This window comes from Octodon degus, unplaced genomic scaffold, assembly GCF_000260255.1.
Source record: "Octodon degus isolate 3935 unplaced genomic scaffold, OctDeg1.0 scaffold00029, whole genome shotgun sequence".
NCBI classification, from domain to species: domain Eukaryota; kingdom Metazoa; phylum Chordata; class Mammalia; order Rodentia; family Octodontidae; genus Octodon; species Octodon degus.
In genome coordinates this window covers 7005529-7018191 of record NW_004524605.1, presented here as the reverse complement: position 1 = coordinate 7018191, position 12663 = coordinate 7005529, and the positions used below count along the sequence as shown (strand labels likewise).

The window sequence follows — 12663 nt, the reverse complement described above, 5'->3', positions numbered from 1 at the left end:
ATATATATACATATTTTTCCTTGTTTCTTTTCTCCTTTCTCCCATCCCAGTTTCTCTTTCCTTTGAATAGTTTCTTCCCATTTCACAGTACCTACTGTACACTTTGGATCTTCTTTACTTTATTTACATTTTTTAATTCTTCTGGAAAGACACCCAGCAGAGGAATAGCTAGAACAAATGGGACCGCTATTGCTAGTTTATTGAGGAATCGCCACACTGATTTCCACAGTGGTTGTACCAGTCTACACTTCCACTTTCCTCATAGCCCTTCTAGCATTTGTTACTGGTTGATTTCTTGATAATAGCCATTCTTGCTAGGGTGAGATGGGATCTCTCTCAGTGTTGTTTTAATTTGCATCTCTCAAATAACCAGTGATGTTGAACTTTTTTATATATTTATTTGCTATTTACATTTCTTCATGTGAGAGGTGTCTATTCACCTCAGATGATCAGTTTTGGATTGGGTCTTTGAATTCAGGGGTTCTGATTTTTTTAATTCTTTATATGTTCTCAATAGTAACCTTCTATTTGAGGAACAGCTGGCAAATATTTTCTCCCATGTTGTGGGTTGAGATAAGTATTTCTTGATTACATTACCCAGTTTCCTATCATTGAAGCCTGCACATACCATACCATCTCCAGTTGTGAAAGAATGGAAATTAAACAGACTGTCTCAGGTCCTCCAGGATCCACAGGGGCCCTTGAGCAAGCCCTCGGGGAAGGTCAGGTCACTTGGAACCAGAATGAGCTTAACCCCTGTAGTATCAGAGTAACCCTGGGTTAGGCTTGATTCTCTCCAACTTCAGTTTCTTCACTTGGAGAAAGAAAAGATAGAAAGCAGAGGTGGAGTCTCGATGGCGACAACCATCATCGATCTGTGGTCAGTAGAAAACACCATCCTGTGCAGAAAAAGAGCTCCGTGGCCCAAATGCAACAGCATTGTTGTGCTTGCTCTTCCTTCTTGGGGTAAATACACAACTCACTAGCACCTAAAGTCTCTGTGCAGTCCTGTCATAAAGAAAGTGGCTGCATGTCGTCATCTAGGCTAAAATTTCCCAAATTGCTTTGATCTATGCAAATCTCTTTCCAGTAGAATAACTACATGGAAATGTCATCAGAGTAACATTAAGTTAGACTGCCTTTCGATGCAGTTACTGGCCAGGTGGAGCTCCACAATATCTACTAAATTATCCCAAAAAAATCAACATAACATAGAAAGTTCTAGAAGGTGGGTATTATAGTTGAGCTTATAAGGGAAAAGATTTAATACAGGTCACACACTATATAGGATTATATTATAATATTCACTTAAAGAGTCAAATACAAAAGAGTGCAGGAGATCTTTCCACACATTAGAGACCCAAAGAATGCAGCTGAGGGCCTGGATCCCCCGGCAATGCCCTGCATGGGTCCACTTGAAGGCCTAGAGTTCATGACAATGTCTCATACAAGTCTGTATCATGGATCTACACTGAGAAGCCCGAAGAAGTAGAAGTAGAAAGCCTGTGCCAGTAGGCTGAGGGAACTGCACTAGAGACAGGAAGTGATGCTCCAGGTGAAAACCAGAGTTTTCCCCAAAGAAAACCACAGCCATCCTCAGTGACAGGGAGGACCCAAGCTCCTCTGACAATGAAAACAGCTGAGTCCATATCAACAAAGGTAGTGTGACAAGCTCCTCCAGGAGAACCAACGGCACACCATCTGCAGGTGTGTATTTATGCTGTTGGCAACAATCCTCAGATGGGCCTTCCACACCCAACACCACGCTGATTACGTTCAGCTGGGTGCTCCAAGTTGACCGTTAGTTCATCTACCACAGCAAGTGTTAAAGCAGAATAGCCTGAACCCCAGGACCAGCATCAGTGCTCTATGATTCTTCTCTAGCTCTTCCTTCACTGCTTGGGACTTGTCATCTTCAAGGAGACCAGTTTGAATGTTCAGACATCTCCTTTTATTCCTTCAACCTATCTAGATCCATAACTCTCAAAGTTTATAGTATCCATTAAGAATAACTGTACCGGGGCTGGTGAGATGGCTCAGTGGTCTAAAGCACCTACTTAGAACAAGCTTAGCAAAGCACAGGGACCGCGGTTCAATCCCCCAGCACCACATGCCAGCCAGCCCCGCCCCCTGGTGGGCTGAGCTGGCCACACACACACACACACACACACACATAAATAAATAAATAAATAAAATAAAAATAAAAAATTAAAAAAAAAAAGAATAACTGTACCATTGGGGTGAATGGTAAAAGAGGAGCTTTAAATTTATCTCTAACATATTCATTCTCTTCTCTGAAAAACACAAAGCAGCATGAGAATATTAACAGGATAATGAAAGTAGATATACATTACACTAGTCTTTGAACTTTATTTTAAGCCTTCTTCAAAAGAAAAGATGACATTTAAAGAACCTCAGTTCAGCTTTGAATGCATAGGCACTTCAGGGTGACTAGGTCTCCTGTGTTTCTGCCAAATGCACAAACTTTATATCTCATCCCCAAATAAGAGGCACCACACCCCAGTAAACTCCTCCAGGAAGGACATGGAAGAGCACTGCCTCCCAGATCCTCTGGGACTTGGTGTGCAGAGCCTAACCCCACCTCCACCTCTTGTCCCCTGTCTACAGGACTATAGAGTCAACATCTTCCTGCGGCAGCAGTGGAACGACCCCCGTCTGGCCTATAACGAATACCCTGACGATTCTCTGGACCTGGACCCATCCATGCTGGACTCCATCTGGAAACCTGACCTGTTCTTTGCCAATGAGAAGGGAGCCCACTTCCACGAGATCACCACAGACAACAAGCTGCTGCGGATCTCCCGAAATGGGAATGTCCTCTACAGCATCAGGTGAGTGCCATCTGGGGTCTTCTGCTCCCTCCTTGGAACACACCAGGCCCCACCATCCTCTGCAAGTGGGCACTCTGGAAGAGACCAAATAAGTACAGACAGTCCTCCAGCTCAATGCATCTGTAGAACAGGAGACCCAGCTCTGTGACTTGTAATCAGAAGATAAGAATAAAATCCCGGGCTGGTGAAATGGCTCAGTGGTCTAAAGCACCTACTTAGAACAAGCTTAGCAAAGCACAGGAAAGCACAGGGACCGCGGTTCAATCCCCCAGCACCACATGCCAGCCAGCCCCGCCCCCTGGAGGGCTGAGCTGGCCACACACACATATATAAATAAATAAATAAAATTTAAAAAAAAAAAAAGAATAAAATCCCACCAGGAGTTCTAGGAGTGAGGTTCATTGTAACCTAGGAGACCAGAGAGAGCATCCTAAAGAGAGGAATTAGAGTCACCCATCATCTCAAGAGTAGTCAAACGTGATGGCCACTAGCGGGAGCAAAGGCACAAGCACACACAAGCCACTGCAAAGGCACCAATCACAGCAACTTCAAAGTAAGTGGGCATTCTGGCTAGACAGTCCTACTCACTGTTGTAAACCAGGGCTACCCAGCCTCTTTTAGCAAGTCTTTCTATCCCACATGCCTCATATTGTGTCCAGAGACCAGACACCCTGTCCAAGATGTGGGCTGTGCTGCAGACACCGCGGAGGCCCGAAACATTCAGTCTCCCACTGCCCTCAATGCCTAGATCCTAATCACGCCCCAGAAGTGCAGAATCACTAACTGGTGTCCAAGAGGCGCAGCGGCCACGCACGCAGTAGCAATAGCACCGATTCACTGAGAATTTCCTGGCTCTGCTGGTACATTGCCTGCGCTATAGCTCATCCTTCCAACCCCAGGAAGTAGGTTTTATTGTGCTCATTTTGCAGATTAGACAAGCAAAGATCTATCTGAAAATGTAAGTAATGTGCCAAAGTCCTCAGAGTTCAGAATCTAGATCTGATCTGCATTCGTGTGATCTGACGCCCTCTCAAGGCCTGGGCACTGACTGCATTTAAGAGGTATGCAAATATTTGATGAATGAAGTAATTGTGTTTTCAGTTCAAAAAGCTTAAGCCCTGGTCTGCTTTTTTCCTCAAGGAGATAAATCTTATTTCCACCAGGAGAGGAGCTTTAAATGTTCAGATCTGAGGGAAAGGCTACGCTGACTCTGTCCCTCGGGTGTGGCTAAACCCCAGAGAGCAAGATGGGGGCAGGACGCTTAGCCTCCCACTAATGCCCAGGATAGGGGCTCCAGGGGCTCCAGGGCCTCCAGGGCCTCCTCGCCCAGGGCCAGGGGCCATCCCCCCTCATGCAGACTGGAGGAGTACTGGGCCTAGGAGTCAGCCAGTGGGGTGAGAGAAACGCTGCTTGGATCCTGCTGCTACCTGGCTAGTTTCCTATCTTCACGAAGCAACGTCCCAGTGCAGCATGACAGAAGGACAAGTCAGCAGAAAGTGATGTTCTCAAGGTCATTCGGCTTCAGGAAATTAACCCGGCGTGACAGCTGCCCCACTTTGGAGCTTTTATCTTCAAAAACTTCAGTCGCATTCACTTTCCCTTCGCTTTTTCCCCTCCTTCTGCTACTCCCTTCTTCTCTCTCTTCTTGTCCTCCCTCTTCCTCCCCCACACCTGGCTACTCCTACTCTTGAGGTTAAGGAGTAAGGGCTGCAGGGGGAGCTCATCAAGAGCCCTGTGCAACCAAGGTGCTGGCAGCCAAGTTCCACCCATGAGGGCCTCGGGGCCCTGGCGCTGGCCATGCAGAGGCTCCCGCCAGCAAACTTGAGAGCCAACTCCACTAGGACTCAGAATCCACAGGCCGGAGTCAGGCTTGTGAATCCTGGCTGAGCCAGAAGCTTGCTATGTGACCTTAAATAAGGCCAACCGATCCACTCTGCACCCTAGCATGCTGGGCGGCAGAGGAGGGAGCTGGCCTGATGACTGGAGAGCCAAGCTCCCACATCTTGGAAAGGGTGTCTGGCCCCTGGACACAATATGAGGTATGTGGGATAGAAAGACTTGCTAAAAGAGGCTGGGCAAAGCCTTTCAAGTTGCCGCCCTGTATCCCAGCCTGAGCTGCACTCTTCGCATTCTACCAAAGGAACTCCCGGGGCTGGTGAGATGGCTCAGTGGTCTAAAGCACCTACTTAGAACAAGCTAAGCTAAGCTAAGCAAAGCACAGGGACCGCGGTTCAATCCGCCAGCACCACATGCCAGCCAGCCCTGGCCCCTGGAGGGCTGAGCTGGCCACACACACACACAAAATAAATAAATATTTTTTAAAAAAAGGGGGCTGGTGAGATGGCTCAGTGGTCTAAAGCACCTACTTAGAACAAGCTTAGCAAAGCACAGGGACCACGGTTCAATCCCCCAGCACCACATGCCAGCCAGCCCCGCCCCCTGGTGGGCTGAACTGGTCACACACACACACACATAAATAAATAAATAAATAAATAAAATTTAAAAAAAAAAGAAACTTTAAAAAAAAAACAAAGCTCTCTCTGTAAGGGCTGGACAAACCAAAATAACTGGTCATCCCAGAACCCTGGGAGCCTGCACTGCCTTCCTGCCATCAGCAGGAGCCCACAGGTGTGAGTCCACTAAGGGTGGCTGCCCAGCAGGCAGGGGCCTCTTTGAAATGACTTCCCATGGGCCCAGGACCTGCTGCAGATGTACCTGGGGTGCCTGAGGCCTGCTGCAGCTCAGCCGAAAGCGGGCACCACCTCCATCAGAGGGCTCTTCAGAAGGCTAAGGCTGGGGGCAGGCACTGGCCCCAGGCAACCTGCCAGAGACAGGTCTCTAGAAGCCAGACTTTAGAAACCCAGAAGTCTCTCTGAGTTCTGCAGCTTTAGGGAATGCTCTGCCTCTCTCTGAACCTCCATTTCCCCATCAGCAACTCAGAAGTGTTCATTTATTTATTCAGTAAAAGCCAGCTCCATGACTTCCTTTCCCTACCCTGGATAACCGTGTTCTGACCACAACCAGAATGGAGGTTCAGCTCCCAAGACCCAACATCCTCCCCGCTCCCCCCAGGATCACCCTGACACTGGCCTGCCCCATGGACCTGAAGAACTTCCCCATGGATGTGCAGACGTGCATCATGCAACTGGAAAGCTGTAAGTCCCTCACAGGGTCCACTTTGAAGACCCAAACTTGGCAGAAATACAAAATGCTTCTGCTTGGAAGGGCTTCCTTCTGATGGGAGAGAGAGAACAGACAGGATGGCTGACCTTGAACAGACAGGATGGCTGACCTTGCAGGGCGACCCAGAAGTCTCACTCACAAGCACAGCCAACAGACCCATGCATTTAGGGGGCAGGAAGTAGTGGAACCTTTCCTTGGAGGACCGCTTCTCAGGGGAGTCATCACCCATGATTCCAAGCCTTTCCTTAGTCTCTCAAGCACCAGAGTCTGGGCGCAGACAGTCTGCCTGCCCCAGCTTGTGTCACCCCTCCACACCTTGCCCTACTCCCTGCATGAGCCCCATGGAGACAGTGTGCGCTAGAGCTGGTCTCCAACAGAGGTGGCTGGCAAAGACGGTGCTCAGGCAGGAACAGCAGGCTTGTTTCATTGCCCTGCAGGGGTGAGGAATAGACAGGGTACAGAAGGGTGGGCAGCGAGAGGGAAGGCCAGGGTAGGCAGAAACAATTAAACCCATTTTAACTGCATCGGTGAGGATAATCCCAAAAGGGCAACATGGTCCCAGGTGTCCCATCCGGTGTCTGATGATGCTTCTCCCAGCCCCTAACCACCCTGATGTGCTTCCAACAAGGGTTCCTGGGTAGTGACCGCTGCCTCTTTTGATCCCCTCCAGTTGGATACACCATGAATGATCTCATCTTTGAGTGGCAGGAGCAGGGAGCTGTGCAGGTGGCAGATGGACTCACCCTGCCTCAGTTTATCCTGAAGGAGGAAAAGGACCTGCGATACTGCACCAAGCATTACAACACAGGTAGGTAGGAGCACTGCTGTCCTCGATCCTGCCCCCACCCAGGACTGTTTCTTCCATCACTGACCCCACGGAGCTTATAAAGTGCCCAGGACAGACACCACTCAGATTTATTACCAGGAAGGCACTCTGGAATGTTCCTTCTGTGAGTCCTGGAGGGAGTAACTTAAGCCTAGACTCCACGACATAGGAAGCCCATCTGGACCTTGTCGTGGTCTGGGGGAGTTTATTTATATTTGTAATCCCAGGGAACAGTTTTTGGAATTCCAGTAAATAACTCTAATCTATGGGGGCTGGTGAGATAGCTCAGCAGACTAAAGCACCTGCTTAGGCAAACACAGAGACCTCGGTTCGATCCCTGGCACCACATGCTGCACCAGCCCCTCCCCCAGGGTGGGCTGAGCTGGCCAGAGCCAGGTGTAGTGACATGTCTATAATCCCAGCACTGGGGAGGCTAAAAACTGGAGGATCACTATGAGTCCAAGCTGCATAGTGAGACCCTGTACCAACCAAATACAGTTAGAAAAAGAAAAAATAAATAAATAACTCCGATCTACCGCTTCCAGAGCAACCTGCACTGAGAATAAAACGATGAACTCCTATCTCTGCAGTTCCGAGCCCAGGAGTCCTAAGTCCAGCTGGAACAATGGCTAACCAGAACAAAGGCCTCGCCCAGGGCTGAAGATATATTTTATTGATTCGTGAAGGAGGGAGTGGCTTGGGCATAGCGACTGTGACAATGGCAGGAAGGAGCCAGTGCTGTGAGCTGGGCTGGGCAGGGGGCCTGATAGCACCTCCGCAGAGAAAGAGGTATGCAGGAAGAGGGATCTGTAGGACCCAGCTTGAGGACACATCTGGTGTCAGCACTTGGGCTTTTGTGTCTGGCCTTCCTGCCCTAAAATCGCAGGTTCTTTTCTGAGCCTCAGTCGCCGGCAGCCACATGGGCGTCTAGCCCACGCACACTAGCTGGAAGCTGCAGGCGGGACCCCACTGGCCCTCGCGTTGCCTTAAAGGTCACACACCAGCACCTCGCTAGACCATCTGCATTGCTTAAAGCCAACTGTGGAAAAATACAAATGTCCCAGCCAGCTCCGTACCTGTCAATATACAGAATCAAGGCCAGGTTTAGCCAAAATGGAGACCAACACTCTTCTTTCAAAAAGAGCCATCCTGGTGACCCTTGAGGGGATTATCAGAGAAGCTGCTTGATGTCATCTATTCCGGGCAGCAGAGTGGCACCTGTTTCTAGGGCTGCAGAGAAGGCCTGGCAGTGGGAGGAAGGCCTGTCGTCGCGCAGGGACTGCATTCGACTGATCAGGGCGGTGTAGGTATTGTGCCCATTAGACCTCGGAAGTGGGAGCCCAAACCACAAGAGGAGGATGGGAAAGTGTACTGTGCCTTACAGGCTCCGCTGGAGGATCGCACACGAGAGGGAGCAGGTTTGGCTCCAGTCTGGCTTCGCACAGCCCGCACAACCCACATCCGGTCTCTCAGACCCGGAGCCTGAGAACAGCAGCGCTGCGGGAGGGCTGAGGGAGCCACTGTCCAGGCCAGCCGTGGAGAGGAGAGGCAGGCAGTGGGCCTCCACGGTGAGAGAGAGGGACTGGGAGACACCACTGCAGGCCCTGGTACAGGCAGGAACCAATGGGAAGGAGGCCTGGCCTCCGGGCTGCTGGGACAGCGCCTTTTTTTGGGTCACCCCGAGAAGTCTCAGGACTTCGGAGGCTAACATTCTCAGCCCTGTGTTAGCTGAGTCCAGAATAGGCCACTCGCAGCCACCCGTGCTGGGGAATCCCACCTGGTCCTCAGTCCTCTGCCCTTAGCATTTTCTTTGATATGCTATTAACAAATGAAATATAAAACTATACATATTTTAAACCTGATGGTTTGATATACATTGAAAAAATATATATATATATATGCAATCCCCACAAACCAAGTTCAGAGGCACTTCCCCATGAGCCCAGTTGCTCAGGAAGCTGGGGCACGAAGATCTCAAGAGCAGCCTGAGCACCTTCAGTGAGACCCTGTGTCAAATACATCAGTGGGGCTGGGGATGCAGTTCAGTGTGGAGGCCCTGGGTTCAAGGCCCAGTGCCCTTAATCATCTCTTCAACTCTGTCACCACAGCTTGGAGGGGGAGAGGTTTAGTTTGGTTCACATTTTAGAAGTTTTGGTCTGCTGCTCGGCTCCTGGGGAAGCAGGAAGCAGAGAGCAGCAGGGGAGATGTGCCCTTCCAGGTCACACACCAGTGACAGGCCCTTCTAGCCAGAGCCCACCTGCACAGGCTGGGTGTGGTGTGCATAGCTGTAATCCCAGAACTCAGGACACTGAGGTAGGAGGATTATTGAGTCTGAGGTGAGCCTGGGCTGCCAGCCTGAACTAAGAGAGACCCTGTTCAAAAGAAAAAAGGAAGAAAGGGAGAGAGAGAAAGAGAGAGAGAGAGAGAGAGAGAGAGAGAGAGAGAGAGAGAACACAAAAGGCCTGCCCCATGGATTTTTTTTTTTTTCTGCCCCATGGATTTAGAGAATTAACAAAGAAATAACCACACCATCAAGCTAGTTAACATGTCCATCCCCTTGTATGTGGCAGGAAGGCTCAAGATCTGCCCTCTGGGGCTGGTGAGATGGCTCAGTGGCCTAAAGCACCTACTTAGAACAAGCTTAGCAAAGCACAGGGACCACAGTTCAATCCCCCAGCACCACACGCCAGCCCGCCCCGCCCCCTGGTGGGCTGAGCTGGCCACACACACACACACACAAATAAATAAATAAACAAATCTATTAAAAAAAAGATCTGCCCTCTGAGCCAATTTCAAATGCAGTTAGTACAGTTCCCTACTAACCTGAACCTCAGCGCTGTCCGTGAGACCTCCAGCTCGCACATGATCACCTTGCAGCGCTGAGTCTGCGAAACCTCTGCCCCACCTCTCACCCTCCCGCTTCTCTCTCTAGCCAGCCCCTGGCACCGCCACTCTTTCTGCTTCTGTGAAGCTGGTTGTTCTGTAGATCACACAGGATGTGTCTTTCAGGGCCTGGCTTATTTCGCTTAGTAGTTCTCCTGGTTCCTCTATGTCCTTGCAAATGGCAGGATTTCCTTCCTTAATAAGGCCAAATAATGTTCCGTGTTCTCTCCCCACTCATTTATTGTAAACTATGTTCTGATCGAGAATCCCTTTTCTAGGGTCTATGCCAAGGAAATGGAATAAGCATGTCAAAGCGACCCCTGCACTCCTTCACAGCACCACTGTGCACAACAGCCAAGGTGTAGACACCTGACTGTGCCCTGGACACTCGCGTTTGCCATCTCACTTGCCCCTTACCATTACTTTTCAGTGAGCACTAAGCTCTGTGCCAGGACAGGAGACTGATGGGTGCTGCCCATGCGGGCACACAGGGAGCTCAGAGATTGCCCTGGGATGGGCCCCATCCCAACTCCCAGGATCACAGGTTCAGGAGCCAAGCTGTGGGTCCCAGGGCAGAGACAGGAAGGGAAGGACTAGTTGCCCACTCCCTTGTTCTCTGGTGCGGTGGTGACATGGGCAGAGCAGAGGAGAACCAGAGGCCGAGAGGCTGCTGTCTGCCGAAGCCACACTCATGAGCCATCCTAGGAAGAAGAAGGCTTCTGCTTGCCCAGCGAAATTGAGGCTCTGCAGGCAAAAGTGAAGCTTCAAAAGCCTGAAAGTGCAGGACAGGCTCCAGGCAATCAAGGGAGGAAGTAAAGACTGGGATGGAGAAAGCAGGGAAAGGGTCAGGAGGACAGGTCAGGGCTCCACTCATGAGGGGCAGAGCGTGGAATGTGAACCTCTGCATGGGATACAACTTCCTTCTCTAAGGGGAGAGAAAGAAATGAAAGGCCCTGTGAGAGGCAACAGGGGCCATCACCTTTGGGGAAGGTGAGCACAGAAGCCAGAAGCGTAGTGGGAGCCGCTCTTCCCTGCTGTTAGCATTAAAGCCCTGTGAGAAGTATGACAGAGGTGGCAGCAAGTGCCGGTGGCAACGCCTAGTGCTCAGGGTGTGGGGTCCGGGCTGCGTTCTGCGCGCAGGTGCTCTCACGTGACCACCCGCACAGGCATACGGCTAGCTGTGCAAAGTAGGTACTGTTATTTTATCAGCAGCAGCATCACCCTCTGGACACACAGGGGCAAGGTTCCGGGACCGTCATACACACCTGGATAGCAAAATCGAAGGCTGCTCCAGTCCCTCATGTACACAGGTGTCGTGTTTGCATCTAACCTATGTACATCCTCCTGTATACGTCAGATCACCTCTCCATTACTTACAGTACCTGATGTTCTATAAATGTCAGGTGTATGGGCATTACGCTGTACTTTTAAGGGAGTCGTGCCAAGGAAAGTCTGTGATTCAGTACAGGTGCAGTCCTTTTGCTGCGTGTTGTCTGCCTGCAGTTGGTTGCACCCACAGGTGCAGAATCGGGGACACAAGGCACAAGCAAAGCACACAGCACCAGTTTACACAGATGAGGAAACTGAGGTGCCAAGGGATTCAAACTCTGGCCTAAGGACACGGCTCCAGCCACTCCTATTTGAGAGCAAAGCCTTGGTTCCTCCCCACCAGGCTGTAAGACCTTCTCACGGTGACTTCTTGCAGGCAAATTCACCTGCATCGAGGCCCGGTTCCACCTGGAGCGGCAGATGGGCTACTACCTGATCCAGATGTACATCCCCAGCCTGCTCATCGTCATCCTGTCCTGGATTTCCTTCTGGATCAACATGGACGCGGCGCCGGCCCGCGTGGGCCTGGGTATCACCACCGTGCTCACTATGACCACCCAGAGCTCGGGGTCCCGCGCGTCCCTGCCCAAGGTAAGCGGCCCTGCGCGCGCAGGAGACCGAGCCCCCGGACGACGGGGCGAGCGCGCCGCTCCCCGCCCCCCAGGCTCTGTTGTGATCTTCCAAGCTGCCCCCCAACATCATCTTCTGCCCAGGTTGCGAGACAATGCGCTCTGCTCTGTTCTCGACCACCCCTGGGCACACACTCCGCCTCGCTTACTATTAAAAGGTCACATAAACAAAACAGAACCATTTTTTTAAAACCGCCTGATGCGATGGCACACTCGTGCAGTCCCATGCGCTCAGGAGGCTGAGGCAGAAAGAGTCCTCGAGCCTTGGAGCTCAAAGACCGCATCAGCAGCTCAGCAAGGCCCGGTCTCGAGGAAAGCAACAACAACAAAGCTTTTAAATTCAACCTCTCCCCCTCACGGTGTCCTCCACGGCCTTTTCTGCTCTGCTCACCATTAGCGGTCGGGAATAGTGACAGTCAGAAGTCTGATCCAAGTGTCCAGGGAGCCAGCAAGGCCTTGTAGGCACAGTGAGATTTGCTGCAGCAGCGTGTGCAGACGCTGTTAGATCACAAGCGGAGGAGGACAGGCAGAGCCGCAGGGATCCATGCGCGGCTGCCCCTCCCCTCCCGCGAGGGATCGCGAGAGCGCCGGCCGGCCGGAAGCGCAGACGAGTGTGTGCGTGAGCGCGTGTGCGTGACGGGCCTGCCCGGGCTCTGCCGGCCGAGCCTCACGAGGGTCCGGGTACCCGGAGCTTTACTTAGGGCTGGCGAGGACCACAACTGTAGACCCTCAATGGAAAGCGGACATTGAGAGCCAAGAACGTCTCCAGGGCACGCGGTCAAGGCGCAGCGCTGCCGCACGCACCGTGGGGAAAGCAGAGCATTCCCCAGAGCCAGTCCAGAGTGGATCCTGCAAGCGGGTCCTTCTGAAGACAGCGCTCTCATGCGTGCTGTGTTAACCCTCTTCTGACCAAACTTCGGTCTATTTCTGCGTTTTCTTTTTTTTTTTTTTTTTTTTTTTT

The 12663-nt window shown here is 51.2% G+C and overlaps 1 protein-coding gene across 3 annotated transcripts in view; it reads left to right on the top strand.

Moving 5' to 3' along the window:
* Positions 1–12663, top strand: part of Glra1 (glycine receptor alpha 1) — a 100915-nt gene that overhangs the window by 68825 nt on the left and 19427 nt on the right. For all 3 annotated transcript variants that reach the window (XM_004629371.1, XM_004629372.3, XM_004629370.1), the window contains 4 exons: positions 2629–2852; positions 5925–6007; positions 6706–6843; positions 11450–11664. In XM_004629371.1, coding sequence (XP_004629428.1) covers positions 2629–2852; positions 5925–6007; positions 6706–6843; positions 11450–11664 — 660 coding nt within the window. The remainder of the gene's footprint in view (positions 1–2628; positions 2853–5924; positions 6008–6705; positions 6844–11449; positions 11665–12663) is intronic.